Source organism: Ischnura elegans, chromosome 4, assembly GCF_921293095.1.
Source record: "Ischnura elegans chromosome 4, ioIscEleg1.1, whole genome shotgun sequence".
NCBI lineage: Eukaryota > Metazoa > Arthropoda > Insecta > Odonata > Coenagrionidae > Ischnura > Ischnura elegans.
Genome location: NC_060249.1, coordinates 100,228,444 through 100,256,156, shown reverse-complemented (window position 1 = coordinate 100,256,156; position 27,713 = coordinate 100,228,444). Strand labels below are relative to the sequence as shown.

The window sequence follows — 27,713 nt, the reverse complement described above, 5'->3', positions numbered from 1 at the left end:
GTAAGGTTTAGCTTTACACCGATGAAAGGGAAGTGATCATTAAGTTAATTACTTCTCAATTGTGCGTCAAGTATAAACAGTTCCACCGTGGCTTAATATCTTTGATTGCTTACCAGTGGAATGGGAAATGTGAGGAAGGCATAAAAGGGAGTGTTGAGGCAAACATTTTCCCTTCGCAAACAAAGTTCGCGTCTACTTGACGCAGTCGAACACATAGCAATTTTTCGAGATCCAACTGCAAGATATAGAAGTAAAATGCGTTTTCATGGGATTTTGCTGATCTGAAATCTTCAATTATTAGTGGCATTGCCAGGGTGTTTTATTTCCTACACATCAATACCGGTGTATCTCGCCAAAGATGAGATTTCAGACCTTTGCAAATGCTAAAACTTTCATCCATGAACATTCTTTACCATTTGGAAATGGCTTGTTGTCCCATCTAGTAAAATTATCATCAAACTTTCCTCTCGTGATTAATCATCATTTGTCGCCAACATCCTTGTTTTCTAATATAATTTACTGGAATCCAGAAGTGGAAGAAGTGAATTTATCCTCAATTTTAGATTATCAAGATGAAAATTTTCCATTTTTTTAAAGAGATATTTCTCGTAGTCTCCCTCATATTTGCTGAAATAGCAGATGATTTTTTTTTGCGAAAAGAGCAGGCGAAGGAATTTTTCCTGATGAAGATACCCCTTACTTGTGAAAAAGTCTTGCATGCTGATTGTGCATGCTGATTCTAAGTTTTTGAAAATCGTCTTTTGATGAATCCTCTCCCTCTCCTCTCGGATACTCCGTTTGAGATGATGTTGCCTTTTTGGCCTGAATTCATCATAAAACGCATTTTGAAGTTTCCTTAGTTGATATTTCATTTCTTTTGCAAAATATTCCTTCTATTTATCTTTATTTTCAATGTCTGTAGGACGTTGTTTTCTACGTCTGTAGTCAGATTTTCTCGGCACACCCAATCCTTCGTCCACATAATTTCTTTTTCAGATGTAATATCCAGATTTCTTCTTCTGTATTCAGTTTTTTCAAAATATAACTTCACGTCTATGCTCAAGATTGGTTAAAAATTTAGTTGCATGAAACTTAGCAATAAAAAATATAGAAATAAAAATTCTGAGGATATCTCTATAAATATAAGTTATTATTTGATGCATTTTACTCACACAGGTAGGGTATTCTTTCAAAATTACCTAGATGCAGGGATTTAAATTTTATGTTTTAATTATTCATTCCATTCGTTTTATTTATCGTTAATACGTATTTAACTACCGTAGTAATACCATTTCATATTAATTATTCCGTTTCATTCATCTTCTTCTTCATCCTAGCGTTTGTCCCGCGCTATTGCAGGGTCCGCTGTTCGGCAAAGTCTTCTCCACTTGACTCGATCCAGGGCGTCTACTGGCGTGGCGTTGATGGTCTTCATGTCTGGCTTAATTTTGTCGAGCCAGCGCATCTTAGGTCGTCCTCGTGGTCGACGTCCTTTAGGGCTCAGCCGCATTGCTGTTCTTGCCACGGAGTTCTCGTCACTACGCACCACATGCCCATACCACCGCAGTCGAGCCTCCCGCATCTTGTCTGTGATTGGTGCAACTCCCATTCTTTTCCGGATGTCTTCATTCATGACGTGATCCAGGCGGGAGATGCCTAGGATCCATCGCAGCATCCTCATTTACATGACATGCATGGCCTCTTCTTGTTTTGCTGTGGCTGGACAACATTCTGTTCCATATAGGGCCACTGGGCGGACTGCGGTCTTGTATACTTTGGCCTTCAATCGTTCGGGCATTCGACGGTCGCACAATACGCCAGTCACTTGGCGCAATTTCAGCAATGTTGCATTAATTCGAGCTCGTGTGTTGATGGTTGTGCTTCCGTCGTTGCTAATGACAGAGCCCAAATATTTAAACTTCTCGACCTATGCTATTCCGTTTCATTCATATGTTATGCTAAATATATATAATATTTCTCATCGATTCTATAAGATATATTATCTTAGTTTCAGCAGAGAGTTTTTCGGGCTATGTACCGCCCGTGTCCATATTTGTAGACCACCGTTTTGCCGGAATTGTCGCTGGTTGATCTTCTGGTTGATGAAGAAGTCAGCTGCATATAGAGGTTAAATTGATTGATCTTCATCGTCCTGAAGAAGCCAGCTGCCATTCCGGCGAAACTGTCGTCTACGAAGATTGACACGGGCGGTGCATATCCCGTAAACCTCTCCGCATAATCTTCACCACAAAGCGAAAGCCTATACAATAACCATCTTACTAGTTTCCTTTGAATCCTTGGACACTTTCACTTTTCCCAGTGGTATCATTGTGCCGGAACGCCCTTCCGACACTGATCAGCAAAATACATAATAGTCAGATAACACTGTTGTCAATTTTGCTGTCTCAAAATATCTAATTCATACATTCGTAACCAAATTAACAAAATTTAGTAATAAAATTAAAATAATGCCTTGTAATAAAAAACACACAGAGTAATATTTCACTCCTAGGGAAAGTTAAGGAAAGTGCGTTCCGTCATTGCTTTTTCCCCAAAGCCTGCATAACTCGACGTTACAGAATGTAAATAATAATGTCCCGTGTCCATTGCGGTCTGTGCCAGAAAATGCTGAAGATTTTTTATAAAATGTATACTAATATATGCTTTTCGACCGAGTGGATTAAAATCAATTTTCCTCGTACACATGTTTTTCCTCGCATTGTAAAGATTTTATGTTGTTTAAAACCATTGCTTTTATATCTTCCTCCTGAAATATATCGTCCCCAGCAAGGTGAATACTGAATTTTAGGTTCCATTCTTCAAATTACCGTTATTTACTAACAGTTTAAGTTAGTAATGATGCAATTAATCAGCAGGAATAGAGGGCGCTCCTACCGTGAAGGATTCAATTACGTGCCTTGAGGAAAAATGCCGATTATTCCCTCAAGGAGAAATTCAGAGCATCAATAGTGTGACATTATCTCGTTTGCGCAGCGTCTATTAAAATTTCCTAAACTTTTTCTATTGTATGGGTGATCCATTACATGTTTGCTCCCCGTTTTTTAAATATAGAATTCATTATAATTTACTGATGTTTGCTGCTATTTTTTCCACGTATGTGGAATTAGGCCCGCAACAAATTCGTTTTTTCTCCGAGTTTTTTAAAATCTTCAGTCTTTCCCCTTTTGTTCGCGATTTAGTATATATATTCAATTTTGTTGATTAATTTTTGCTATTCATATAGAGGGATTCCAATGAAATCACAATAACTAGTATAGAAGATTTGAAAATCCGCGAGCACTTTTTGTAATCAAGACTTACCGAGACTGCAGTTATTGGTCCATAAAAAAGGCGCAAAATTCCTGGCCAGCTTTTAAAGGTAGAAAAACGCTAATAGTGCTCGAAATTTTGTGTATATATTTTTTAAAAGCTATTGTTGGCTCTATCCGCAGTATTTGAATTCTTTTGTGAGCAAAAATGCTCGGAATCAGATATTCATTTAAAGTATCTTAACAGTATACTTCTTCAAATTTTCACTACTCACTGTACTGCCTGCATTCAAGGAACATAGAAGGTTATTATTTGCATTTTTGATGCACTCATTAAATATGCAGAATGAGAAGTTTCTCTTAAATAGGATATTTTAATACTTTTTGTTGAACAAAGGGCTGACATTAGTATCAAATGCTTCTGCCTTGGATATGGAGCTTGGTTAAATATGGATTACGATGAAAAGGATAATGTTCGATGCCGGTATGACTTATTTTTCTTCCTGTCATATCGTTAATCTCAAAGAGAAGTATTCGCTACCTACCGATTTTAAGAAGCTACATCAAAGAGCTGAGTAAAAAAACGATGATAGCTTTTTGAATATATGGAGAGACTGAGGCTGATTTGTTTCTCTCTAGAGTAGAGTCTGTGGAGAGTGGAAATAATGACCATGTCCTCGAGGTAAAATACGCAATGCTTTGAGAGATATCGGAGTGAGGCCCTTATTATAAGTTATTTTTTATTATTTCGAGTGGGACTCAAGAGAAAGAGATAACATGAGTCTTGTGTATTTGAGCATTGTTAAATCACCGAAATGGGCATGTTTAAGTATTCCTATAGAAAGATGATGGGAATTTAAGTGAGCCATCTTTCTAAATATTCAGTCTCTCCGCATTAGCGCTTGGTATTTTTAAATATGATGTTAGATTTGAGTCTTCAGGACATGAGTGTACTTTGGGGAATATGTCTGAATAAAATGAGCTTAATAAGAAATTAATTATGATTTATGAAATTCAGTTTAAGGCTCGTTAGTTGGTAGGTGTCAATCATTTAGTTTTCTTAAGGGTGTTTGCCTGACGGCAAAATGCAAACATAATGATTGGTAAATTATGAACCTAAATGATGGTGATCCTCTTTAAACACTAAAATCATGGGAAAGAAATAATAAAATTATGTAGTTCATCAACAAATGGACCCCTGAGTGAATAATTTGTAAATAGGGCTAAAGGGATTTAACTTGCTTGCTGATGCATTTACCGGCGTCCTTCCTAGGGAAGTCCTGCAAATAAATTGAAGGATTAATTATGGCAGATAGAATATGTCCATATGCTCTCCTAACAAAGAAATGATCGGTAAATATCTGTTTATGTAAAATCTATTTCATGGTTGATAGGGAAATAGAAACTAACAGTTCCAGTAGCTCCAAGTATACCCTAACTTAGCTTTAATAATATTGCAATTGCAATAATATTGTGAAGCATTTCATTTTCGATGTTAAAAGTACTATATTTAAGTAGAGAGTTTATTACAAACGATGAAGAAACGACAGTTTTGGGAAATGAAAAATCAAATTAAAAAAATGAAGAATTCGGTAAAATTTTTGGTATCACGAATAGTATTTATCAAAATGTTCACTGCTAAATGCAATAGATTCTACAAACACTAAGCGAAAAATCATTGAAAGTCTTTGTTCACCGTATACTTGTTTATTTGAAGTCTATTTTTAAATAAATATTTTTGAATAGAATATCTACGCATATTCCAGCCTCGTACGCATTCTTGAACCTAATTTTAGTTATGCGTCGGACCGAGCTTTTTCTTATGCGTGATATATATCAATCTTCTAGGATGTTGGAAAATTTTCCCGACGAAATTGCCGCAAGCATTTACCTAATCACTCAAAAGAAAATCTAGCAATCTCCATGGGCTGTAATGTACTAAAATAATTCATACTGAGCAACGGATACGGTTTGATGCGCAGGTTTGGACTGTAACATTTCCATTTAACGTCGATGGCGGTTTAGTTTCCAGGAAGTTGATATAAGCATTTCATGGAAACCTATCGAGAGAATTCGAATTCATTTGGAGTAGTGAGAGATTTTCTGCGGAAACAATTTCGAAATTCGTTCAGACTCTGTCGGTGTTGCAATAAAAATGTAGAAGCACAAGTAGTTCTTTTTTCTCGGAAAAAAATACATTAGTTATTTCGCCATCTGGTGAGTTCTCAAGGCAAGCTTCTCTTGTGCGGCTTGTCACCAGCACGCGCCCAATGACTGAGCTTCCATTTCCCGTCCTCTAACCGTCTGCTGATGGATAAGGCACCGTGACAAAAAAACAGCCGGAGTATGTGGTATATAGCTCTTCGTCCAACTGTATGCTTTTACTGTCCTCTCTCGAATTCGCTCCGTCCGGCTAAACGAGCTACTCAACTACGGAAGCACATGCGAGTCTTCGGTTCTAAGTCGAAATCTGGCAAAATCCTGGGCCAGAGAAAGAAAAATAAACTAGATTTCCCGCGGAGTTATACTGATGCATTAGTTACAATCAAGTTTTCTATGGAGAGAATTGTAACATTCGGTTGGGTTTCTGCACGCATGGGCAATGTATGTCTTGCGAGAAAGTGTTCCAACTCATCTATAATTGTATCCTAGGGTGTACCCTGTTTTATCCTCAAATCTAATCCGGGTAGGTGCTACAGCTCTATTGCATTGGGACTTCGTGCGGTGTTGAATCCTCTTGTTTCCAGACAAGTTATTGAAAATATGTAGCCTCATTAGGGAGTATCGAATTTAAAAGGAAATAATGCAATCATCAAGATTGTTTAATATTTCTTCAAAATGCTATTCAAAGTAACTATTGATTTTCGCAAAATTTACTCTAAAAATCGTTATACAAGTTATTATGTTCCGACCCTTTTGACACATTTCCTGTATAAAATTACGAAGAACTTCTTATGGCTTTAGCAGTTTTTACTGTTTGCTATGATTTTCGAGATCTCGAGAAGAGTGAGTTATGATTAAAAATACGTGCCCGGAACAGGCATCGTTGAAAGATGCCCGTGGTCGCGTTTTTGTATTCTGGTAAGTTACTCTCGCGAACATGGTTCAGTCTCTTTCGTATGTGTGTTTGTTTTGTGGCAGCTTCATGTGGATTCCTGGTCGTGTCGTTTAGCCGAGAAAAATGAGTTTTCCACTCTACCGTGGTAGTAGCTCCCTTGGCTGGATAGCGCGAAAATAAAAGACCGAAAGTGTTTCTTCATGGCCCTCATCGAACGAAGGCTTTGGCATGTCAAGTTAAGTGCACTTACTGTAGACTTATTGTTGGAAGTATCTGTCTACAGGTGTGCGAAATAAAAAATTGCTCATTATACTTAAGTATCAATTGAAATTTTATAACAATCCCAAAATGTACAGCATGGATCCATGCACGAAGCTTAAGAGCGATCATTCAATTACAAGAAACAATTATGTAGATTACTATCGTAATTATGTGCCTTATATGCGTTATTATTATTAAAATTTTGAAATTTATTTTACTAATTATTTTTGTAGTCTAAACACCCAATCGTTTAATACAAATATAAATTCAAAGACACAAATAGCTAAATAAATCGTACCTACATTGAATAATTTTTATGCATTCCTGTAAATAAAACATTCCAATAAATAGAGAATCGTTGGAAATGGAAATGATTAGTGAACTTTACCAAAATTTAATGATAAAAGCGCACTTGAATCTCTCTTCCGAGGATAGTGAAGTGATTAAATTTTTAAAAAACACTTCTTTGTATTCGCAGGAAAGATGAATGGGAAAGAAAAGATAGCCCTGGATTACGCGACCTGTCGTTTTCACTGACGGGTCATAGGCTCAACGCGTGGGACTGGTCGTCATATGTTTTGCCAACTCACCAGAAGCGACCCAGTGGAGTATCCAGCCATTCTTTCCACTTTCGGTGAGAGCCTTTATTTATCTATATATATTGTCCGTTCCTTTAGTGCTTTTAAAATTGAAAAAAATTGCTCAATATGGCGTTAGAGTTTGAGTAAACTAATGGGTTATGAGTTAAAACTTGAATCAAGTTTGGTTTTTACTATCGGTAAATTTCCTCCAGCGAATAAATTTTAATATTACTCAACCAATGAAATAGGGACAGAAAATGTGATGAAAGCCGTTAATAGATCATAGAATCATCAATCAATTAAGCATTGCATCAAACATCACCTAATCACAGAAACACTGATTGATTAGAGGGTCTATCATCTGAATATGACTCAATTAGATGTACAAACCTAAAGGTTTCTAAAGTTATAGTGGGTTATGTTCGCTCAGTTATTAGCTGCTGGCGCATGGATTTCACATATCAAGGGTAAAGGTGTCAGAATATTTTCCTGTACAGTCCGCACTTAAATAGGAAGTCAAGATAATCGAAACTAAGCGTCATTTTTCAAATGTATTGGTTGTCATTATCCAAAGACTTTAAAGTATTTGTATGGCACCATTCATACTCCGATGAAAATGGTAATAGTGGTGATCAACATGTTTTCCGAAACTATTCGATTTAAGCCAAAATACCTGCTCACCCGGCCGCCACAAATATTTTCTTATTCTTAACGATAGTATCTATGAATAAACTTTTTTAAATTCAGTCCGGGACGAAATATAAATTTGAGAGATGTTTTTCATTGACTGAAGTGACGAATGAGTTTCGGTCATCAATGCAGTGAATGGTTTTCTTTCATGCCCCTACTCTAACTGTACTACGAAACTTTGTATAGAAAAATAGCGCCTATGTGTCTACTAATTGATCAGAGGATTTGACGAAATTCCCTGCTTTCCACCAATATTTTTGTAACAAGGCTGTCTTTCTGGGCCCGCTATCCGCGAGTGCCACCGTCGGAAAGTATTTGATTTAAGGGGTGTCACAAGGGGTGAAAACTTTACCTATTTCAAAAATTTTGGATTTTTGTAAGAGAAAAGTAAAAAAAAATAAATAAATAAAAACCACGGCTGATGTGTGGATACATGCTCTTTTTCCGTAAGGAGTTCTCCTTTACTGTCATCGGTGAAGATAAGTCGATCGCAATGAGGAGCGTGACTTTGGTTTCCTCTAATTTGTCTCTCCAAGGTGATTTTGACGATCGTTTCCCCTGCGGGTTTCCAGAAATGAATATCGTTTGCTCTCGGCGGTGGAAGTGAGAACAATCCTATTCTCTCTTCATTTCCATCTTTGATTGGCTCCCGAAGATACATTTGACGTCACAGCGAGATCGACCCTTCTCTCTCGACGTGTTCGTTCGAGCGAGGAGGAGAGATGCCTGTCACTTTTATCCATGCGAAATCCCCCTTTCACACTTCTTTTGTTATCTTTCCCGCACAGATGGCGTCTCTCGGGATAACTTCGCATCCGCGGCTTTTCTTCTTTTGATAAAAGATACATCTGGAACAAAATCCTTGGCTGGCTGGGTACATTTGTGTTGGAAGTGAAAACAATGACGCTTATTTCCTCTGTTTAATTTTTCAATCAGTTTTCTCAATAACATAAATGAAAAGTTTCTTGTCCGTAAACAGCTTATAAATGATAATAGTTTTAATCTCCTAACGGCCGTTATATTCAGTTCCTACCATGGGAAATTTCTTTTTCTCATTATTTACCCCTAGTCCATGAAATATAGGAAAGAGCAGTAGAGAACAGATTTTTAGGTTTACTGGCAGTGTTATTGATGACGCTGACGAACTTCAAAATGAAAATGTATGTAAGGAAATATATAAAGTTACACATTTTTACTTCTTGGGAGCTTAACGACCATTTCGCAGTTGGTTTTTGATATATTGAGGGAATCGCTGAGATATAATGAGTACACTTTTTATTTAAAATTTCTTTTGCCTCATATTCAAAGGAAAATTGTGAACTTTATGATTTTAAATGTAATTATTCATAGTCATATACTCGTAATCTGACTTTCGGCTCATAGTATCAATAATCGTAGTCAATGGCAAAGTGGCTTGAGGGCGATGAAGATTTGGATGTGAGGCTCCGGACCCTCGGTAAGCTTTCGATAGTTGCATGTAAAATACTTATCATTCAATTACTTAAATCAAAGGATCTCAATGTTTTCTAAATAAGGCAAAAGTAACATCAGAAGCTTGTCATTTCTGCCGTGTGAGTTGGTGATTTTACTTCGAATCGACTCTCGTCAAAAAAATTCTTATTGAAACGACACAAATGGTTTTTTTTAAAGGCCTTCCTTTAAGTTATTCTTTGTAGAAAAAAATGAAAAGCAAGAAATATTTTACAAATTTCCTCAAGTATAAGTTAGCTTTTTAGTAGTAGCTTTTCAGTGGGTTTCAAAATTTAGCATTACGTATAAGGTAGCACATTATAGAGAGCGTCTACTTTATCTATTAATCTGGCCATTATTAAGAGGTACCTTTTAATTTACCCTCGTTTTAAACATACGTAATGCTATCTGTTTTTCACTTTCAGTAAAAAACAAAATACAAAATTACCTTGTGATTGCTTCATTATAAATGTATCATTGTGCCTTTATAGATAACCTTTATTTTGGTCTTAAAATATAAAATTGTTATTAATATAATATTAAAAAGCTGAATTTCATGCGTTAATAGTGTTTTAAAGTATGGACCTCTGCATGTTATAAAGGTGGTGTTCTTAAAAGTTATAAAATGTGGCCTAAAAGTAACTCCTATTTAAAGTACATAGTGAAATACAGAAGCCTCAATCCAAGCTTCATAAAAACAAAACAGCGTCAGATGCGCAATGTTACGGAAATAAATATTTTAACTAATTATGAGCAAGAGTTATTTAAATAAGAAAGAGGGTAGTTTTATAGAATTCCAAAGTGATCTCCTTGCATGCCTGATGAATTTGCAATTCATTCTTAATTTACGATAATATTTGAATGTTTAAACTCAATCTCTCAAGCATCCGCACGTGCAGTATAGTTATTTTGCTTCCTATGGGGTTGTGGTGATGGGGAGAAAAATACCCGGCTCCCGCTTGGGACGGTGCCCTTTAGTTTTCCTGTGAGCGGTCAACAACCACCGCGCCCCTCGCCGCAGAATGTTGTCAAGATATGCGCAAATATACATGGAAGGAGAACTGCTGGAATGCCATATTGAAAGTGGCGCGCCCCAGAAATAAGTTTCCACAGCGGCGAGGAAACGAAATTGAATCCACATTAGGGGGAATGTTCAAGGAATGCGTCGAGTTTACTTAGTGAAGCTACGCCGCAGGCCTTCGAATATGCTTCTGAGAACCTCCAAAAAATTTCGCCATCTTTTACAGCGAAAGTATTTAAAGAGTATATGACTGTAATGAGTTTCGAAAAATCCTTTTGGCTTAGCTCGCATCCATTAAGAGCTGAATAACCCTTGAATTATTCATGAACTACAAGGTAGAGGGCACTCGCCGTTTCCTTTGAGCGGATTTATCTCATTAGACTTGTATTGCTCTGGGAAACATGAAAGTCATCGCGGTAATAAAACCGCATTTGTGTTTCATTTAATTATTAAATGCGAATTAAGATAGCTTTTAGATAGTGAATTTGGTGCCGGAGGAGAATGAAGACGGTTGGAAATGATGGATTGTGAGGAAATATTAGGCAACGACGCAGCGAGCAGAAAGATGAATGCGGTCTGCCTAACGGATAAGGGTTTTTTTTCTGAGGACTGCTAGCTTAACTTGATGAGCGTAAGAGAACAGAAGGAAAGTGTCCGAGAACATTAGGTTGAACTATTCCTATGCGTAATAAGTTCCACAGATTCAGACTTCAATAGGTGGAATATTTGTACAGTAGAAGTAGTTGACATATTTAAATAAATAAAAGATCGTAGCGCTTTTCCACAAAATGTTTTTACTGCGTACAACGCGTTTCGGCAACGCAAAGGTGTCTTTTACCAGATGATGGCTCAGTAAGCCAAAACGCGTTGTACGAAGTAGAGAACTTTTTGTGGAAAAGTGCTACGATCTTTCATTTATTTACCTATGTGTAATATTCATTTCTTTTAATGTTCCGGGTAAGTTTATTTCTACTAAACATTCCTTGAGAAAAATTTCTTCGTGTAATTAATGCTAAACCTCAATAGTGCATCGTTTTGTAACATTATATCAAATACATGTCCTGTAAAGTGAAATACGAGATATTATTCCTTAGAATTGATACATGACATCAGTAGGAAATGCATCGTCTGCATTTATTTTGGAAATTTTATCTACGAAGGTACCGCTGTGCTTGCTCCTTACTCCTGCAGTGACCAATGGATTGACCATCTTTGAATAATTAGCTCACGAGGAAAATACCTATAAATTAAATAAATGAATTCTCCTAATTTTTGTAGCGGAATGACTTTTTAATTCATGTTTCATCTATCTCGTTTTAACATGTCATTAAGAACCGCTCCTCTCCCCTCAGTGGATTCAAGAACAATAAATGGGCTTTTTTATCATGGAATTAAGTTATTTTCTTAGTCATGCGTGTCATTGCTGTTATTAAAATTGCATGTATGATAATCACGATTGCATTTTCAGCAGTTTTGAAGTATTTGGAAAGTTTTACTCCACTTCTGAAGTAATCTCACCTAAGGGAAAAAGTTGTTTCCTCCTTCGTATCCGAAATTCAATTTTTTTTCTTTCATTAGTTAAGCAATTTCGTCAAGTATTTGCTTAGACGCCTTGCGACTCCAAGACTCCGCCTGCTCTACAAACCCGTAAACTTTGTTCTGAAAAACAACCCTCCTTTTCCTGCTTTGAGAATTTAAGCACGGAGTCGTAAGTTAATCTTTCTGGGGGAAAATGACATTCCAAACGTAATTATGCAACGGAAAGCCTACCCAAGATTAAAATGGTGTCGAAATAAGGTCCACGGTTTGGTCATCATTTGAGTGAAGAGTACAATCAAGGATTATAATCGAATGAAAAAGTCTCTTATGCCAGCGAAAAACTTTAATGGCCGACGAAGGGCGCCTCGGAAAACTTAGGGGGACCTTCGTAATTAATGGAACTACAGGGCATCTGTTGAAGGGGTGGAGTGGAGCGTGGAATACGTTAAGGAAGGGTGCAGCAATGTGGCAGCGCCGGTGATATAGACCAAAGTTAGATGAGATAGCGTGGCATTGTATGGTGAGGGGATGTGATGAGAATAGTGAAGGAATCTAGTAAACATCACCAGTTACCCATGCTGGAAAGTAGTTCCGTGAAGTGGAATTTTAAGAGCCCTTTCTTCTTTATAATATCACTATATTTAGAAAAGTAGTCATCCATGATCTCCTAAACAAATGAAGATCAAGATGACGATTTCGTGACCATCTGGACTTTACTGCATGAAATTTCTACTCAAGAGTAATGCTTGTAGTGTATTTCTTGGAAATGTATCTATTTAATCTCATTTTTCTCGGCACTGATGCACACAGTGATGCATTGGCCATTCTCATATAATACTCGGTGACAAGGAAACTTCACATAACTAACAATCTGAGAAAAAAATCTGGTATATTTATTAGTTTCTGTTTTTGATATCTAAGTAGCTCATATTACTGCCCTAATACACTAATAATATTACGTCGTTACATTTGGGAAAATGTATAGGCGATAGCAGAAATTAAAATGCATGTTTATTGCTGTTAGTAAATGAATGTCTGTCCGTAACATAACTGTTATTTTTGGAGCTGCGTAGTATGCTTTAGCGTTTCAGCTAGCCTGAGTTTTAATGAAGACACCTTTTTGATACTTCAAGAGTATGTGTTGAGTTTGATTCTGATTGACAGGATACCATGCTGCAATAAAATGTGCGATTGTCTTTATCCAAGGGAGTGGAAAGGATTCCAAAGTACTAATGCTCTTCTTTTAAAAAATATTCAGAAAAGAAGTCATCAATGAGCACTGTAATCTCAATTTTAATAGGCTTTACATGGTAAAACATTTTGAACCTAGCCGTGCGTATTCAAATGGAATTCTAATAATAATATCACTGCATGGTCGGAGGTTTTGGAGGGGTATTCGTCTGAATGCGATTAATGCATTATCTTTATTCTTCTATCAATGGTGCATTTGCTGTCATCTGATCCTTGTATTTTTCTTCCCTTTTATTCGTTGTTCTTACGAAATTGACGACAGTGGTTTTAGGTATCCCTGAGATGCAATAGAAGTTATCCATGGAGCTGAAAAAGCGCCATTTTCAGAAGATGAGTAACAAAATGATTTACGTATTCCGTGCACACACAACTGAATTCATGGCTGTCCACTTTAAGGAGTAATCTTTCTTCCAGAAAACCCCGAAAAGTGTATGTCATGTTTTTTAAAACCAGAAATGTGATTGCCATTCTGAGTGGACTCCATACCGAAGCCGCAATGCAAATAGGAAATGAGTAGTAGTCCTAACCCGAACAGATATCATTCTTTCTCGGTGGGATAAAATATATAAGTAAACTAAGCAAAAAACCCAAGTCATGATTATATTCGATTATGGCCTCCAAATCTGGATGAAATTTTGAATTTGATCTCTCATGACCACCGCTCGTGGAGGTTCTAGAGATCTAAACGGACTCCAAGGAGTGGAAAAACATCTTGGTCTTAGAAGATTGCACTCCGTCTTTGTTTGTCAAGGAGACTGTAGTAAACAAAGAATCGCCCCACTTAGCCTTTGAAGCTGGGAGCGATTGGGGACCGCCACTCCTTCTCTCCTATTGGAGGACTCTTTCGATAGATTTCTCAGTGCTTCCTCGTCTCACGAACTGTTCCCAGCGAGTATTTCATCTTCTTTCGATGTGAAATATCCGGTCAAACAGATGGCCTGCATTCTTTGTTTGAGCGTGGTTAAAAGTGGTCGTGGCTTTCGTGCTGACGGTAAGCTCCGCCGCTTGGGTTTGGAAAAGCTAATTTCCTCTTTTTCTCATACTCGCCCTCCGCGGCTGAAGACACACTAATTCATCATCCCGCGGAAATTACTATTGCCCATCCTCGTTGAGAAGCTCTGAGACCGACTTGGTTGGGAGTTACGGAAGCAGACACATTTTGGCTTTTTAATTAATAAAAGATTTTCTGATAGCATTTGATACGCGTTGATCTTGTTTGAAAATATTATTTTATATAAAAGTGCTTATGAATATATACGTTAAACATTAATACGTTAGTTGCAACATACGTTAAAATTTAACAATTAGGCAAAGATAAATGTTTAAATATTTACATGAACTAAAATTCCCGCTTGAAGACAATGGTTATAGCGTAAATGAATCATAGGACTTCAACCTAGATCGATTGACACTTCATTTAAAGAACATCACATAAAATATATTGTTGCTTAGAGTACATTAATAATTATGTTCGGTCGCCAACCAGCGAGGACAAAACATTAGCGACAAAGAAGTAAACAGAACACAACTGAAAATTACATATAACAACATAATTGACAACGGTAATGGAGGAAAACTTACGAAAACCATCGGGGTGAAATACTCCAACCTGGTCTACGACTTGTATACTTTCGTTCTCATGCTGTCACGCTAAAATGTGAATTAAAAAATAAAATTAGATAAACCCCAAATGAACAAATTGTTGTATTCACAGAGGTGATTCCAGGAAAACCTACTTGTATATTCGCTAGTGTTCTGTACACCTAATTAATGTTTTTTATACCGCTAACAATATTTCCTTGATTGGAATAGGGAACCCACCCTTTGGTGCATTCCCATGCGTAAGTAAAAAGCTTAACTAGGATCATTGCATTGAATTACGGAGCAGAAATCTTGTCTTATAATGAGTTGGTTTAATGTGAGAAAACTTTCTACAAAATTGGCAAGTTTGCAATACGCTTTTCATCGAGGTGATTATGTTTATATCAATTAGCTCTGGAGAAAGTCATGAGGGTTTCCCTCTCACATTCCCTTGAATTCGTTAGGTAGGCATCGATGAGGTCCTTATTTAAGAACAAATGTTTATTAAAGCGTGTTGATGAGATGGTGCCTTGAATTTTCAAATCTGTCGTCAGTATGCAACATACTATCTGGTTCGTAATTCTATTTGAAAGCGGTACAGTAAGGTTGTTAAGCTTTACTGAAACATTACTCGGACCTTATACCCAGAGTACCGCCTTTGGAGCATTTATTAATTATTCACGGTCCTTAGAACAACGTAGATAGTCGAGTGTAATTGAAATAACTTATCGCTGATGTAATTACTAACCCGACCTTTCTCAAATGGTTAAAAAATATTAGGCAGTGACCCATTTTAACACATCAGAAATTATTAGCTTTTATTTGCCGGACCTACAAAGTGTTTCATTTCCTCCATTCATAATATTATTTTCCTTTTGATTCGGCGCGATTTATCTCCATTGTAGGAAACACTAGTGGACTTTAAATTCCCTGATCGCATTACATCATGATTAGCTTACTACGTGGGCAACGGTTTTGCTGCTGAAATCTGCTTTTCTCCCTAAGTGACACTAATCGGTAGCTTTGAACGCTCCCAGTTCCCTACCTGATATGGCATTGGGCTGTTACCAGGTGCCTATGGTAATTTATTAACGTGATCGTAAATGGGAAACGCACGCCCGTGATATCTGTGCTTAAGCGAAAATTTCCCCCCTCTGATAGATACTGCATTATTCGTAACGTGGATATTCGTCACGTGGTCTGTCAACGAAAGCTAAAGGTGCAATCACTGCAGCATATTGAAATTTGAATGGTTCAGAGAGTTTCATATGCATCGGAGATAGCCATGCCTTAATGAAACTTTTCTCCACTCCACTTCGGCGATGGAGAACTGAGATAGTGCCGATAAAGTCTCCAGGCATGTCGACGGCACCCAGATTCGCAGAAAGATATCCTAATTAGCTTTGGGAAGCGTTGAATATTCTGCTTGAAGCATAAATTCACCGATATCCTCCAAGAGTATCGCTTCTCGTGTTTGCTCGCTCGCTTCATTTTCCCTCTGGAAAATAAAGGTTAAAATGTTTCTCAAAGCAACTCCAGCTACCTGATTAGGAGTCAATATGTTAAACAATTTAGAAAAGGAAAAATGTTCTTGTGAAACATTGTACGATCTTTTTTACCAGGGTCGAACTTTAGGATCCCGACTAGAGTTTCAATTAAAGGAAAGATATTCCTCAAATTAAAGCTAAAATCGATTTTCTCTGGCGAAGTCATTCTTGATTTATTTCATTTGCCATCTTTTTCCATTAGAAATCAATAAAGATGGAATTTTATTTTTGGAGTCATTAAAAAAAATGATTTTATGGACATTGGTTTAAAAATTTCTGTCATTATGTGATTTTTATGAACGTAGAATCAGTGAATCAATATTGCTAAGACTAAATAACGCTGAAAATCTTGCTGATAGACATAAAGAATCGTAATTTAATACACCTAAGTATTTCTAATTCGTAGGAGGACAAATATTAATTTTGAATATGCCTCTCGTTTCCTTTTAAGTATGCTTATCAGTGCTTGCCTGCGGTATCCTTCACCGCCCGAAGGAAGCTACGGACTCCTCCTGTATATCTGCTATCAGGATATTTCCCTATTCCCTCTTACACATTTTGTTATCCGTTTCACCCAAATAACACCATTCGTGGAATATTTGTGGCTTATTAATTATATGAGGCTTCCACCCTTAATATTGGGACCTGAATCGGTTTTGCTAAGGTATGAGGAATCCACAATATTAGTCTTTGATCGTTTTCTTGAAAGTTATTCCTTTATGCGTATGGATAACACAACATTCCTCGCATGGTTGAGAATAAGTAATCGATAGCAATGATGGATAATCTTAATGGATACATGGAGATTATAGTAGTTCGCTAATAGGGGAAAATACGGTTAGTCAGTCTAACAACGGGTGTTGAGGGACCGGGATGAATAATATGCAAAATCTGGCTGCTTAATTTAAGTAAATGCGTTGAAATCGGTTGAATTATCTTCTTGGCGTATTATTGAATAAAAAAGTTTGTGCTTAGCCCTCTTTAAACGGAAAAATATCATTCAAAAATATTCATGATTCATTTTACAATTGTCTGATCTCTTCCGTCGTTAAAAATGTCTAGTTTTCGAGTTCAACTTCGATCTTTTTATGCGCAGAAATACCTATTACTTCTAACTTATTACAGAAATAGCTATTCCAAAACGTATGGCCTCTTCCTCTTACCATAAGTTTAAAGAAGGCCCTCTCCACTTACGAGATACCCAAAGCATGTTTTATTATTCTCTTTCGGAATGCGCTCCGTATTTCTTATCCTTTATATCTCTTTGGTTTCCATTTGCCTCATTCATATTCTCTGCCTCCCGCGAGCTCCATTTCAAGCACTCTCATTGTGGAAGTTTGTGGAGCATTGTATGTCCATTAGGTGGTGATAAATACACCCGAATGATGGTTGAGAGTTACCTAGGTCTATTATGATAATTTCTGCCTAAAATTTTGAGGTTAATGATAATGATGGACGCAATGATATCATCTGTCCTAAACTTGTGATTTTTATCGTTGGTTCCTCTATTGAATTGCTTACCTGAAAATAAATTTTATAAAACATGTTTATCATGAGTTCAGCATTCTTTCGGGCTGCATCCGCGTCCGTTGTCGACGCGGATGCAGCCCGAAAGAATGCTGAACTCAAGTAATCACCGCGGAAACCTGCGTACGAACATGTTTATCATGATTATGCAGGAACACGAGTAAGCAACGAATTTATATCCACGTCTCTAAGTCCGGTAAAATTCACGCTACCTAATTTCTGTTAATGCAACGACATTTGGTATTGAGGTAAATGGCTTTTCCATTGTCTTCTCCGTATGAAGCTGCTGTCAATGTATTAAAATTGATCTTCAAAGTACTTTGAATCCCTTTATAGCTGAGATAACTTCCTCAGAGTGGTCTTTTTGTCTCTCACATGAGATTGTAAGGTTCAAAAATTAAACCACTCATTTGCATATTTATTGCGATTGATGCTTGAAAAAATAACCCGCTTGTATACCTTTAATTACATGCTTTTTTCTATAAATCTCCGTCCCTAAATATTGTGCGTTCTTAAATGCGTTCAAAGTAATGGCGTTTGTTTGTTAGGCATCCATCCTTATTAATTTATTAATACACCTTTTTCTCAGTTTTAGCTGCTTCATATTTATTTAATTTTTCCATGATATATTGCCTTCATGATAATCGATAGCGCTTCTCAATTAGTTTACCTCCAAGGAATTTTTGTATTTCAAGTTAGCTATTACATTTGGTGGTACGGTGAATTTTTAAATGAAATTTTACTCTCGAAAGTGTTCAGATATCACCAATGATTGCTTACCTCCTATAATGCTGTAATGATGAAGTTACTTCCAAATTACCATCTTAATATCATATACAGTGACCATTAGATTACATTTATATTTTACAAAAGAGACGGTAAATATTAAAAAGTCATTTATACATCATTGTTGGCGCATGTAAAAATAATTGGTACTTGTATATTTTCCACGAAGATTTATACAGCTTCCAGTTCCATTTATAGTCTTGCAACGGCAAAGCTGCTTAAAATATTCAGTCTAGCATTGATCATTTCTTATTTTATTGTCAAATTTTCCTGAAAGAAATAGTTATGAATAGTGGTAAAACACATCTTGAGGTGGACTATAGGGAGGAATTTAAATCCACAATGGATGGAGACACGGTATTTGTAAAGAACTGCTTCGTACACCTCTATTCCAGTTTCTCGGCCGTAAATTTGCTTGCTCACAGCCATCTACCGAGTCAAGGTGCATTGCTTATGGAATGGAAAATCTCACTGGGCGGTCGTGTGCTCCCATTTCGAATTCCACATTGCGGACTGTTTTTGCAGCATTGCTAGGGAATTTCTCGTGACGTTCCCAGATGACTTCACAAGGGCAAATGTGGAAAGATATCAGTGTCATTGAAGTTGAACGAATTTTGGCGACACCTGAAAATTTTAAGCAAAACGTTTGGTAGCTCGCGTGAAACTAGGTAAAATATTTGAATTAGGCCTCGAACTTGCTTCTCTGAGCTTTTCGGATAAATTCTGTCGACGATAGTCTTATCGAACTGATCTAGAGCAAGACAAATTCCAGAGTTGACGTGAGATTTGCCGTGGGAATCGAACAACCAGTTTAATCTATTCAGACCTTCTCGGCAAAATGAAGATCAAAGGGAGCAAGTAAAATGAAAGATTATTTCATACGTTTACAGATGGTAGCAATCAATAAAATAAATATCACCTGTATAGGTGTTAACGATGCTTCAAATTGTGCTCTTGACTTTATCGTAAAAAAGTTCTTGGAGTTCCGACGAGGCAAGTTTTTCCTGATTATCCCTGTTTCATAAAAAATTTGATTATCTTATATAATTTACTTGTAATTGAATTATGTGTTGATGGATGCGAGACGTGGACCTTGGGAAGAGGAGATAGGGATAGGATCAACGCTTTAGAGATGTGGATGTGGAGAAGGCTGGAGAGAGTGAAGTGGGTGGGTAAAAAAAGTGGAATGGGGAGGTTCTGCAAAGAGTTGGGGAGGAAAAAGCATTATTGAAAACTGTGCCAATGAGAAAGGGGAATTGGACTTATAGGGTATATATTAAGAGTTAAGGGAATTTTAAGGATAGCAATCGGGGGAGAAGTGTAAGGAGAAAAGAGAAGAGGAAAAAGAAGGCTGAATATAGTAGACGCAGTGAGGTTAGAAAAATGATAAAAGGAAACCAAAGAGGAGGCCAGGAGGAGAAGGAAACGTCTTTGATGTTTGGAACGTGACAGTGGGCAGAGAACCAGTCGATGGTGATGATATTATTTCCGAAACTTAGGTATTTTCTTTTCCGCCAAATTTTATAAGTTCATATCAAATTTCAGACCTTACTCATCCTGGAAATCGTTTTTAAAATGCTGAGTTCTGCAAAACTGCATCTTATAATTTTCTTTATCATTTAACGATGTTCACATTTCTAGTGTGCTCTCCTGAAAAAGTGGCCCATGAGGAAAATGGGGAAATTAATAAAATAATATTTTACAATTAATTGAAGATAACGCGATAGACGATGAGGATGACTAACTGCTGGTATATTTTCTATTATGCTTAGTTTTTTCCGGTAGGATCAATAAAAACGTTTAAAATTATGCATTTGTATTCAATTTGTTTTCACAGCGATAAATTTTCCGCTACTCAATGCGCTCTACTCACGCTGCCGAGCAAATATGGATGCTGTGGTTAAATTGATTAACTAAATTGTTTGTCATTCAAGGGTTTTTGATGAATATTTACCTAGAAATAGAAGTAATTGTTTATCATATTCATTATTTCTTTATGTTTACTCGAGATCTGTATGCGCGACGAAATTAAAGCTTCATAAATTATCGTATTCTAACATGTGGGCCAGCATGCGTTTCTATTCATTAGAGAGATATAATATCCAATATCGACGATAGTGAAGAGTAATGCTTATAAAGCTGAGAATCTGGGCTAAATACCAATGGGTGTTTTACTTTTGGCTAGTATTACTGCGGTGCAATACATTTTGGGAGCTTATTCTTATAGGTATTTATTGAATAATCGCTAGATTTTTCGTAAAAAAGCCAAAACGATCCTGGTTTTGTTTCTTTTATGTATATGATGGTATATTTTTGAACCTGGCTTAAAGAAATGTACGTTAAATTTATATTAGGTGAATATTAAAACCCTTAAAAAGAGTCTTCTCGGGATACCGCGCGGGTTAGATTATATGAGAGCGCCGACGTTTCGGGTACCGACTCGCTACCCATTCTCTCAGTACAGGAAACGTCGGGGCTCTCATATAATCTAACCCGCGCGGTATACCGAGAAGAGTTTTTACATGTTGTTCGCCGGGAAAGTGTTAAATCTTACATACCTTAAAAAGAGCTTTATTCATCGCAATTAAGGTTTAGTACATTCTATCGTACCTTCCTTTCGTACCCATAATTTTTCTTCAGAATAACTAGTTCTCGCATAGAGGCTATGAGTAGGCGTAATTTTAGCAACTCGATTAATTGTCTGTCTAGCAAACAGATGGTGTGCATATTTGATAGTGCCATATTCTATTTCATATGCAGGGACTTATTTGATCATCTAGGAATGATTAATCGATAGCGTATAAATAGTTTCTTATTGCCTTTGCGGATTCCCCATCTATTTGACCACGGTCATAGGTCAGGGCAAGGAGTATTCTACACTTCATATTTCCTTGAGGAAATATTAACTCTTTAAACAATAATTGACTAAATTGTGATGACCCGAAGACCCAATTGGGCATGTCTGAAATTGGAATGCTGGCAGATTTCCGGAACCAAAACAATTCATCTCCCTTAATGCATGATTAGTTTCAGATTTCCCTTGCTCTTCATTGGTCGCTAAGTTTTGGCTTAATTTTTAAAAATATTTTCTTTTGTTTAGAAAGGTACAAGTCTGCCTAGAGTAAACGCTGTAGCATATGATTTGTCATGAGAAAGGATGATGTCTTCGATCGATCGTGGGGGATGAATTTTGACGCATACAAGGTAAGTCATAAATGATGAGAGAGTCCACGCACGATCCAAAAAGGTGCTGTAAAGGCTAGTGGGAAATGGCGATATGATGCCGGCCATAAAAAAAGGTCCAGAAAGGAAATTTGGCTGGACGACGATGGATAACGTGTCTCGGTCTTGTTAGTATTCTGCAGCCGAAGTCGCGACAGACATACACCAGGAGGTTTTAGAATACAAAATGATATGCGAAAAATGTTTGCATTTGACTTCTTTGAAAGCCATGAGTGATGACAGCCATGGATTCCAAACTCGTCCTGCGCAAATAAAACATTGAAAATATCAGCGCTGTCCACCTATCCACGGCAATGACGGGTTTTGGAACGGTGGGTTTAATAATACAATTCGTATTTAAGACCTTGAGGGAGCACTGATGACGGAGTGGTATATTTATCAAAGGAGGAAGATTAAAATAAACCTAGATCTGCGTATCCGCTGAATTACCCGCTGCTTGTAAAGCAATTAAAGTGGTCCTTAAAGCGTTTAAATATAGTATTCACACAATAGTTTCGTGATCCCCGGAATGCTGGTTATGTGATGTCCATAAATTATTTGACGTAAATATTCAATGGGATGAAGAAAGGAAGATAACTGAAAGTCACAAAGCAACACGCTCTCATATTACCCAGCATCTGTAAAAATCACAAATTGGTATTTTTAATACACGAATTCATTAGAGCTGTTTTAAGTGCATAAAATTGGGAATGATTACAAATTGAATGTTTCCTGTTTACGATAAATTATTAAAATTAAATGTGTGTGTTGCTGATTCCGCCAATGGTTCGTTACACAAAATTCGTTCCAAATACAGATATTAAACACATTGAGCATTCGTTTAAAAAAGGACAAAAATGAGGACCAACTCGTGGTACAAGTTTTTGAAACATTACAACGCAGGAGGTATGTAATGGCAGTGATGCCAAAAAATATGCCAGATATGATTTCTTGGGGTAAAGCCTTACTGTTATATTATTTGGAGCCACTATATTGTTTTGTTTGGTGTTTTTGGCCGGAAGCATGAGCCTAGATCATGATAAACACGTTGATGATTCGATATAGAAACACCAAATTTACTATAAATGAGTGGTCCTTAGCATGTTTTACACAAAAAGTGGAATTATCGTAGCTTTTTAATTTAATTCTTGATATTTAGTTGTTTTTAGTGGAATATACAGTTTGCATTTGTATACACAGAAGTGAATTTTGATGTACCATTGATCATCAGAATTTGATACTATTACATCACTCCTAATGACGGATGACGCATTTCTTGTTTTCTTCAAGATTAAGGAAATTATACTACATGCTTGTTCTAACTCGTTCTAAGGCTCTCCAGAGGAAGGAAAGCACCTTGTGGTACTAATGATAAGCTTTGGATTAGGTGCAGATACTTCATTTTTCGGATTTAAAAAGTACATCCGCTGAAAGCAGTATATAGGTGTACAATTCATCATTATTGCATGCATGAAGTTTATAACTCTATAGATCAAGTTCTTTTCTATTATCGTATTTTTATGAAATTATTGTATAATAAAATCAATTGATTTTGGCGTGACTTGGTGGAACGATGAGATATTCATGGTGAAGCAAAAACCCAGTACTGTTCCGCAAACTTTTATTTGCTGCCGGCTAGTTTCGATGGCTATAGTGTCATTCTCAAGACAACACAGGATTATTGTACTATGCTAAAATTCATCAGAATACTTTTGAAATTTTCAATCGCATTTTTACTTTGTAACTAGTGAAGATTTTTAAAAGTAACGAATGTGGTTGTTAGTGGGGAACTTGCAATTTTAATACCATATCCATTCTTACTGCGCTGAGTACCTGACGTATGTGTCGATAATTTACCCTGTTTTGATCAGTTCTTCTGTAAATGTCTAAGTAAAGAAAAATATGCTCAGGCAGAATAACATCTGCCAGTTTTTAAAATTTTATTATTTTGTATAAGCTTGTCTTGGTGGAATTTGGGCTTATCGTGAATGTATCGATGCCTCGATATCGTGAATGTATCGATGTAATGTATGAAGGAAAGGGTAAAGTCGGCAGACTCTTCCAATTTCAATATCGTTTCCATTCTCATTGCACAGGGTTCTTTATGTCAATAACTCACCTTCTTCTGGTCAGTGTTTTTTTTTCGTTAATACTTATCTGGAAAATCTTTTAATTCAATTTCCTAAGTAAAGAAATATTTGCTCAGGCAGGAAAACGCCTGTCAACGTTTAAAAAAATTTAATTATATAAAAGCTTATCTTGGGGAAATGGGGCTTATCGTGAGTGCATCGATGCCTTCAGGTCGTCTGACTCACCCAATGTACATGATGACTCCGACTCGTGCGATATTTTCCTCCAGCTCCTTCCACGTCTCCTCGAGGAGGGCGATCTGCTCGGGGGTGAGGGGCAGCTTGGGCACCGCTGCGGCCATCGCCTCGCCGTCCGCCGCCCTCCCGTTCTCCCTGGGAACCGCGTCCTTGCCACCTTCCCCGCCCGTACTCGACACTGACTTGTGACGGTGCAGAGACTTTGGTGACGTGTCCGAGACGGAACCCTCCTTGATGCCCCGGCTGTGCGCCGAGTTTCCCATCTTCCCAACCCTTCCACTCAATGCCGTCTTTCCCCCCTCCACCTTCCCCTCTTCCCAAGTACCTCCTTCCTCCTCCTTCCCCTCCGTCTTCCACTCTTCGTCTTCCTTCCCTTAACGTATATCAACACTCGCTCTCAGCACACTTCTCTTTAACGAAAGGGGGGGAATAAACTCTCCACTTCTCTGGAGTTTTTGGGTCAATTTGAAATATCTCTTCCCCTTGACTACCCTGTCCCTCCTCTTTTCTATTCGGTTCGGAGTTCTTGAATTGCGGGTGAAGTGTGTTTCAAGGGGCTGGTCCTTTTTTTCGATGTAACGATTCCAATGGCTTTTTCTCCACGAAGGAAAGGGTAAATTATTTGTTTTGTGTACTCAAATGCTTCACTTGCAATCCTTTTTGCTCGATAAGTGACTAGATGAAAGCAAGGAAAATTTTTTCTAGTTATTCTCGTAGAGCTAAGTATTTATGTGAATTTTAGGATTAAGAACTATCTCAAAAGATGCCCTCGTCACTCTTTGAAAATTACTTATTTACCAATAATAAATGATATCTCCAATGACAGTGCCTCGCGCTACTCATTTCACCCGCACATCAAATCTAACACTATAGGGACTGGATAAGGGTAAATTATATCCCATTTTAGTTCATCTAGTAATCCAAAATTAGAGACAGTTAACGTTGGGCAGAGTAAAGGAAAATTGGAAAGTCCCCTCAATTTTTCAATATTTTTTAAACTTTCGGTTTATTAGTCCTCCTGTGTCATTGATTCCTCCTTCCAGGAAGTTGTGCGACGCGGAAAAAGACCTATCATGGGCCTTACTCCACCATGTCTCTTCCACACTCCCTGTGATTGATCACAGAGCCACTTGATGTCCTGTTTATTGTTTCTCAGCTTCTGACACTTGACGATGGGCTTTAGGGATCACCACGCCAATTCTATCGATGGCCTCGATAATGTTGATTAGCCGTGTTGTTGTGATCACAAACGAAGATAACTAGTCCATTAGTTGATTATGATGATTTGCTATTAATAGTCAAACGCTATCGCCTCTGTTAGTACAATCATAGGACTGGATTATCCTCAATTTCTGGCTGTAACGCACTCTTTAAGAGATCGAGAGAATTATCAGTCTAAGCACTTGCTGGGAATTTTAAGACTTTCCACCTTAACCACTGTGGGATGGAGGAGGTTTGCTTCGTCGCTACCTCTCTCCAGCTAATACACTACGGCCAGATACTCGAATAATTCAATAATCTCCGGTGTTCACACTCGGCTGAGCACTTGCGGGCGGATCGGAACTGTTTACGCCTCCCTTCCACTTATCTGCACGTAGGAGGTACAGGGAGCACAATATCGAGAAGGGGGAGCAATAAACCCTTGCCCTTGATGTGGTATTTATGGGTCTCTGCTTCAACTTTTCCTCATATAATGAGGGGAGAGAATTCTTCAGTCTAGCCTCTGATCTGCCACGAAGTCGGATTTATGGTGGGATATATTTCAAACTCTTGCCCAAAATTAAAAGTAAACTTTGCTGGTACTTCTTGGATCTCTTCAGCTTTTGTAGAGTACCACTTTTACTTCAAAAAAGTGATAAGTTTTCTCTCTTGGGACAATTATTTTTCACCTTGGAACCCGTCAAGCTTCAAGGGTGTCGAACAGGTACTGGTTGGGAAAATAATTCTCCATGCATTCCATTAGGATTAATTAGAAGTATTCTTGCTCGGAGGACAGATTGTGTAGAAGGCTGATGGGCTTCCGCTCACAGCTGATCGATGGTGCCTCCCTCCTTGCGGTCTCTGTCCTTCAAATCACCGAAATTATTCCGGAAAATTGGTTAACACTTATGACCACAAGCACAGTTTCCAACCAAAGGAGATAAATTCCTATTCTCCTAGTTCATACTCCCTGCAGTATCTATTCTTTGTATAACTAGGGAGTATCAATGAAATTTGATAATCACAATCGCCGCGCTCAAATATATAGCTTTTTCTCCCCCTAATACAATTTCCTAACCAGGTCTCCATACTTCACAACACCGTTAGAGCACGGAAAAGTCTTTAAACTTAAAATCACATGCATCACGTTCGGGATGGAATTTTCTCCAGCCTCCGAATACGTTAACACCCGAGTTGTGCCATGGACCGGAAGACAATGGAGGGAGGTAGTGGGGTCGAAAAAGGTTCGCGATCCTTACCCTCTTCGCCGAACTGTCATCCACAACCCTCGTTGCTTCCTATGTTCTCTCTTCCTCTCTCTCTCTCTATTGGGGACCCTGCCCTCTTCCGCGGGCGGGACGAAAAGCCTCGCGCAAACCCCGGTTAACTCACTGGGACGCTCTCGCCCGAGCGCCGAGAAAGCACTGAATGGGAAGGGTGGTGGCGGCGGCAAGGAAGTTGCTACGGGCGATGTGGAAGGGGAAGGGAGAGGAGGGCGGGTGAGAGGGGGGGGAGGAATAGAGGTGCGCGGAGAGAGTTGAGCGGAGGGAGGGGAGGGCGTTGCATGCACCCTTTGGGGAATGTAGGCTGTTCTCCCTCCACTGGGGAGGTTTGAGCCACGGGGGTGATTTTGTTCTAGAAAAGGGTATAATGCCTCGATTCCGACGGCTAAGCTCGGCATAACTTAGTTTAGGCCTACTTGAATAAAATTTAGTGCAACAATTTCTTTTGCACCTGAATTTTTATTAATATTATATGCTATTATTAATATTTACTCATTATTTACTCTTGCCTTTTTATAAATATTACTATTCATCCACATGAACGAATACTTTTTCTCACATAGTGGTTTATTTAATAATGATCTTCCGTCCCAACTTCTTTCATCTAACTCATTCACTTCTACGTAATGATGACTGCAAGACATAGAAATTAAAAATACTTTGGAATGTATAAATCTTCAACTTGCACTTAATAAAACTAACCTGCGTTTTCATGCTTGGAAATTTAACCTAAACCGTAGAAAATGCAGAATCATGACTATTGTGTGAAAAACAAAACCAACCATATTCAACTGCAACAACACCATTAATTTATCTTCTTTAGCAAGAGCTGCGACTATGAAAGACTTGGGTGTTATAACCTACTCAAAACTAAATTACTTCGACCGCATTCAAACCGTGAAAAAGAACGCGATGTCCCTATTAGGGCTTCTTTACCGCTTATCGGAAATTAAATATCCCATTGCACTTCATTCCTATTTATCAGCTATTATCCTTCCCATAGTTTCACATTCCTCCCAAATTTGGCCTTTGTCAGCCCCAGCTAAGGTAAAATTTCTTGAATTTACTTCTTTGCCTGAATAGTCAGATGTATAGTCCCA

The 27,713-nt window shown here is 37.7% G+C and overlaps 1 protein-coding gene across 1 annotated transcript in view; it reads left to right on the top strand.

Moving 5' to 3' along the window:
* LOC124157836 (non-symbiotic hemoglobin 1-like) overlaps positions 1–27,713 on the top strand; it is a 484,660-nt gene that overhangs the window by 113,441 nt on the left and 343,506 nt on the right. Inside the window, exon 3 of the mRNA XM_046532871.1 lies at positions 7,067–7,222. Within this exon, the coding sequence (XP_046388827.1) occupies positions 7,067–7,222 (156 nt within the window). The remainder of the gene's footprint in view (positions 1–7,066; positions 7,223–27,713) is intronic.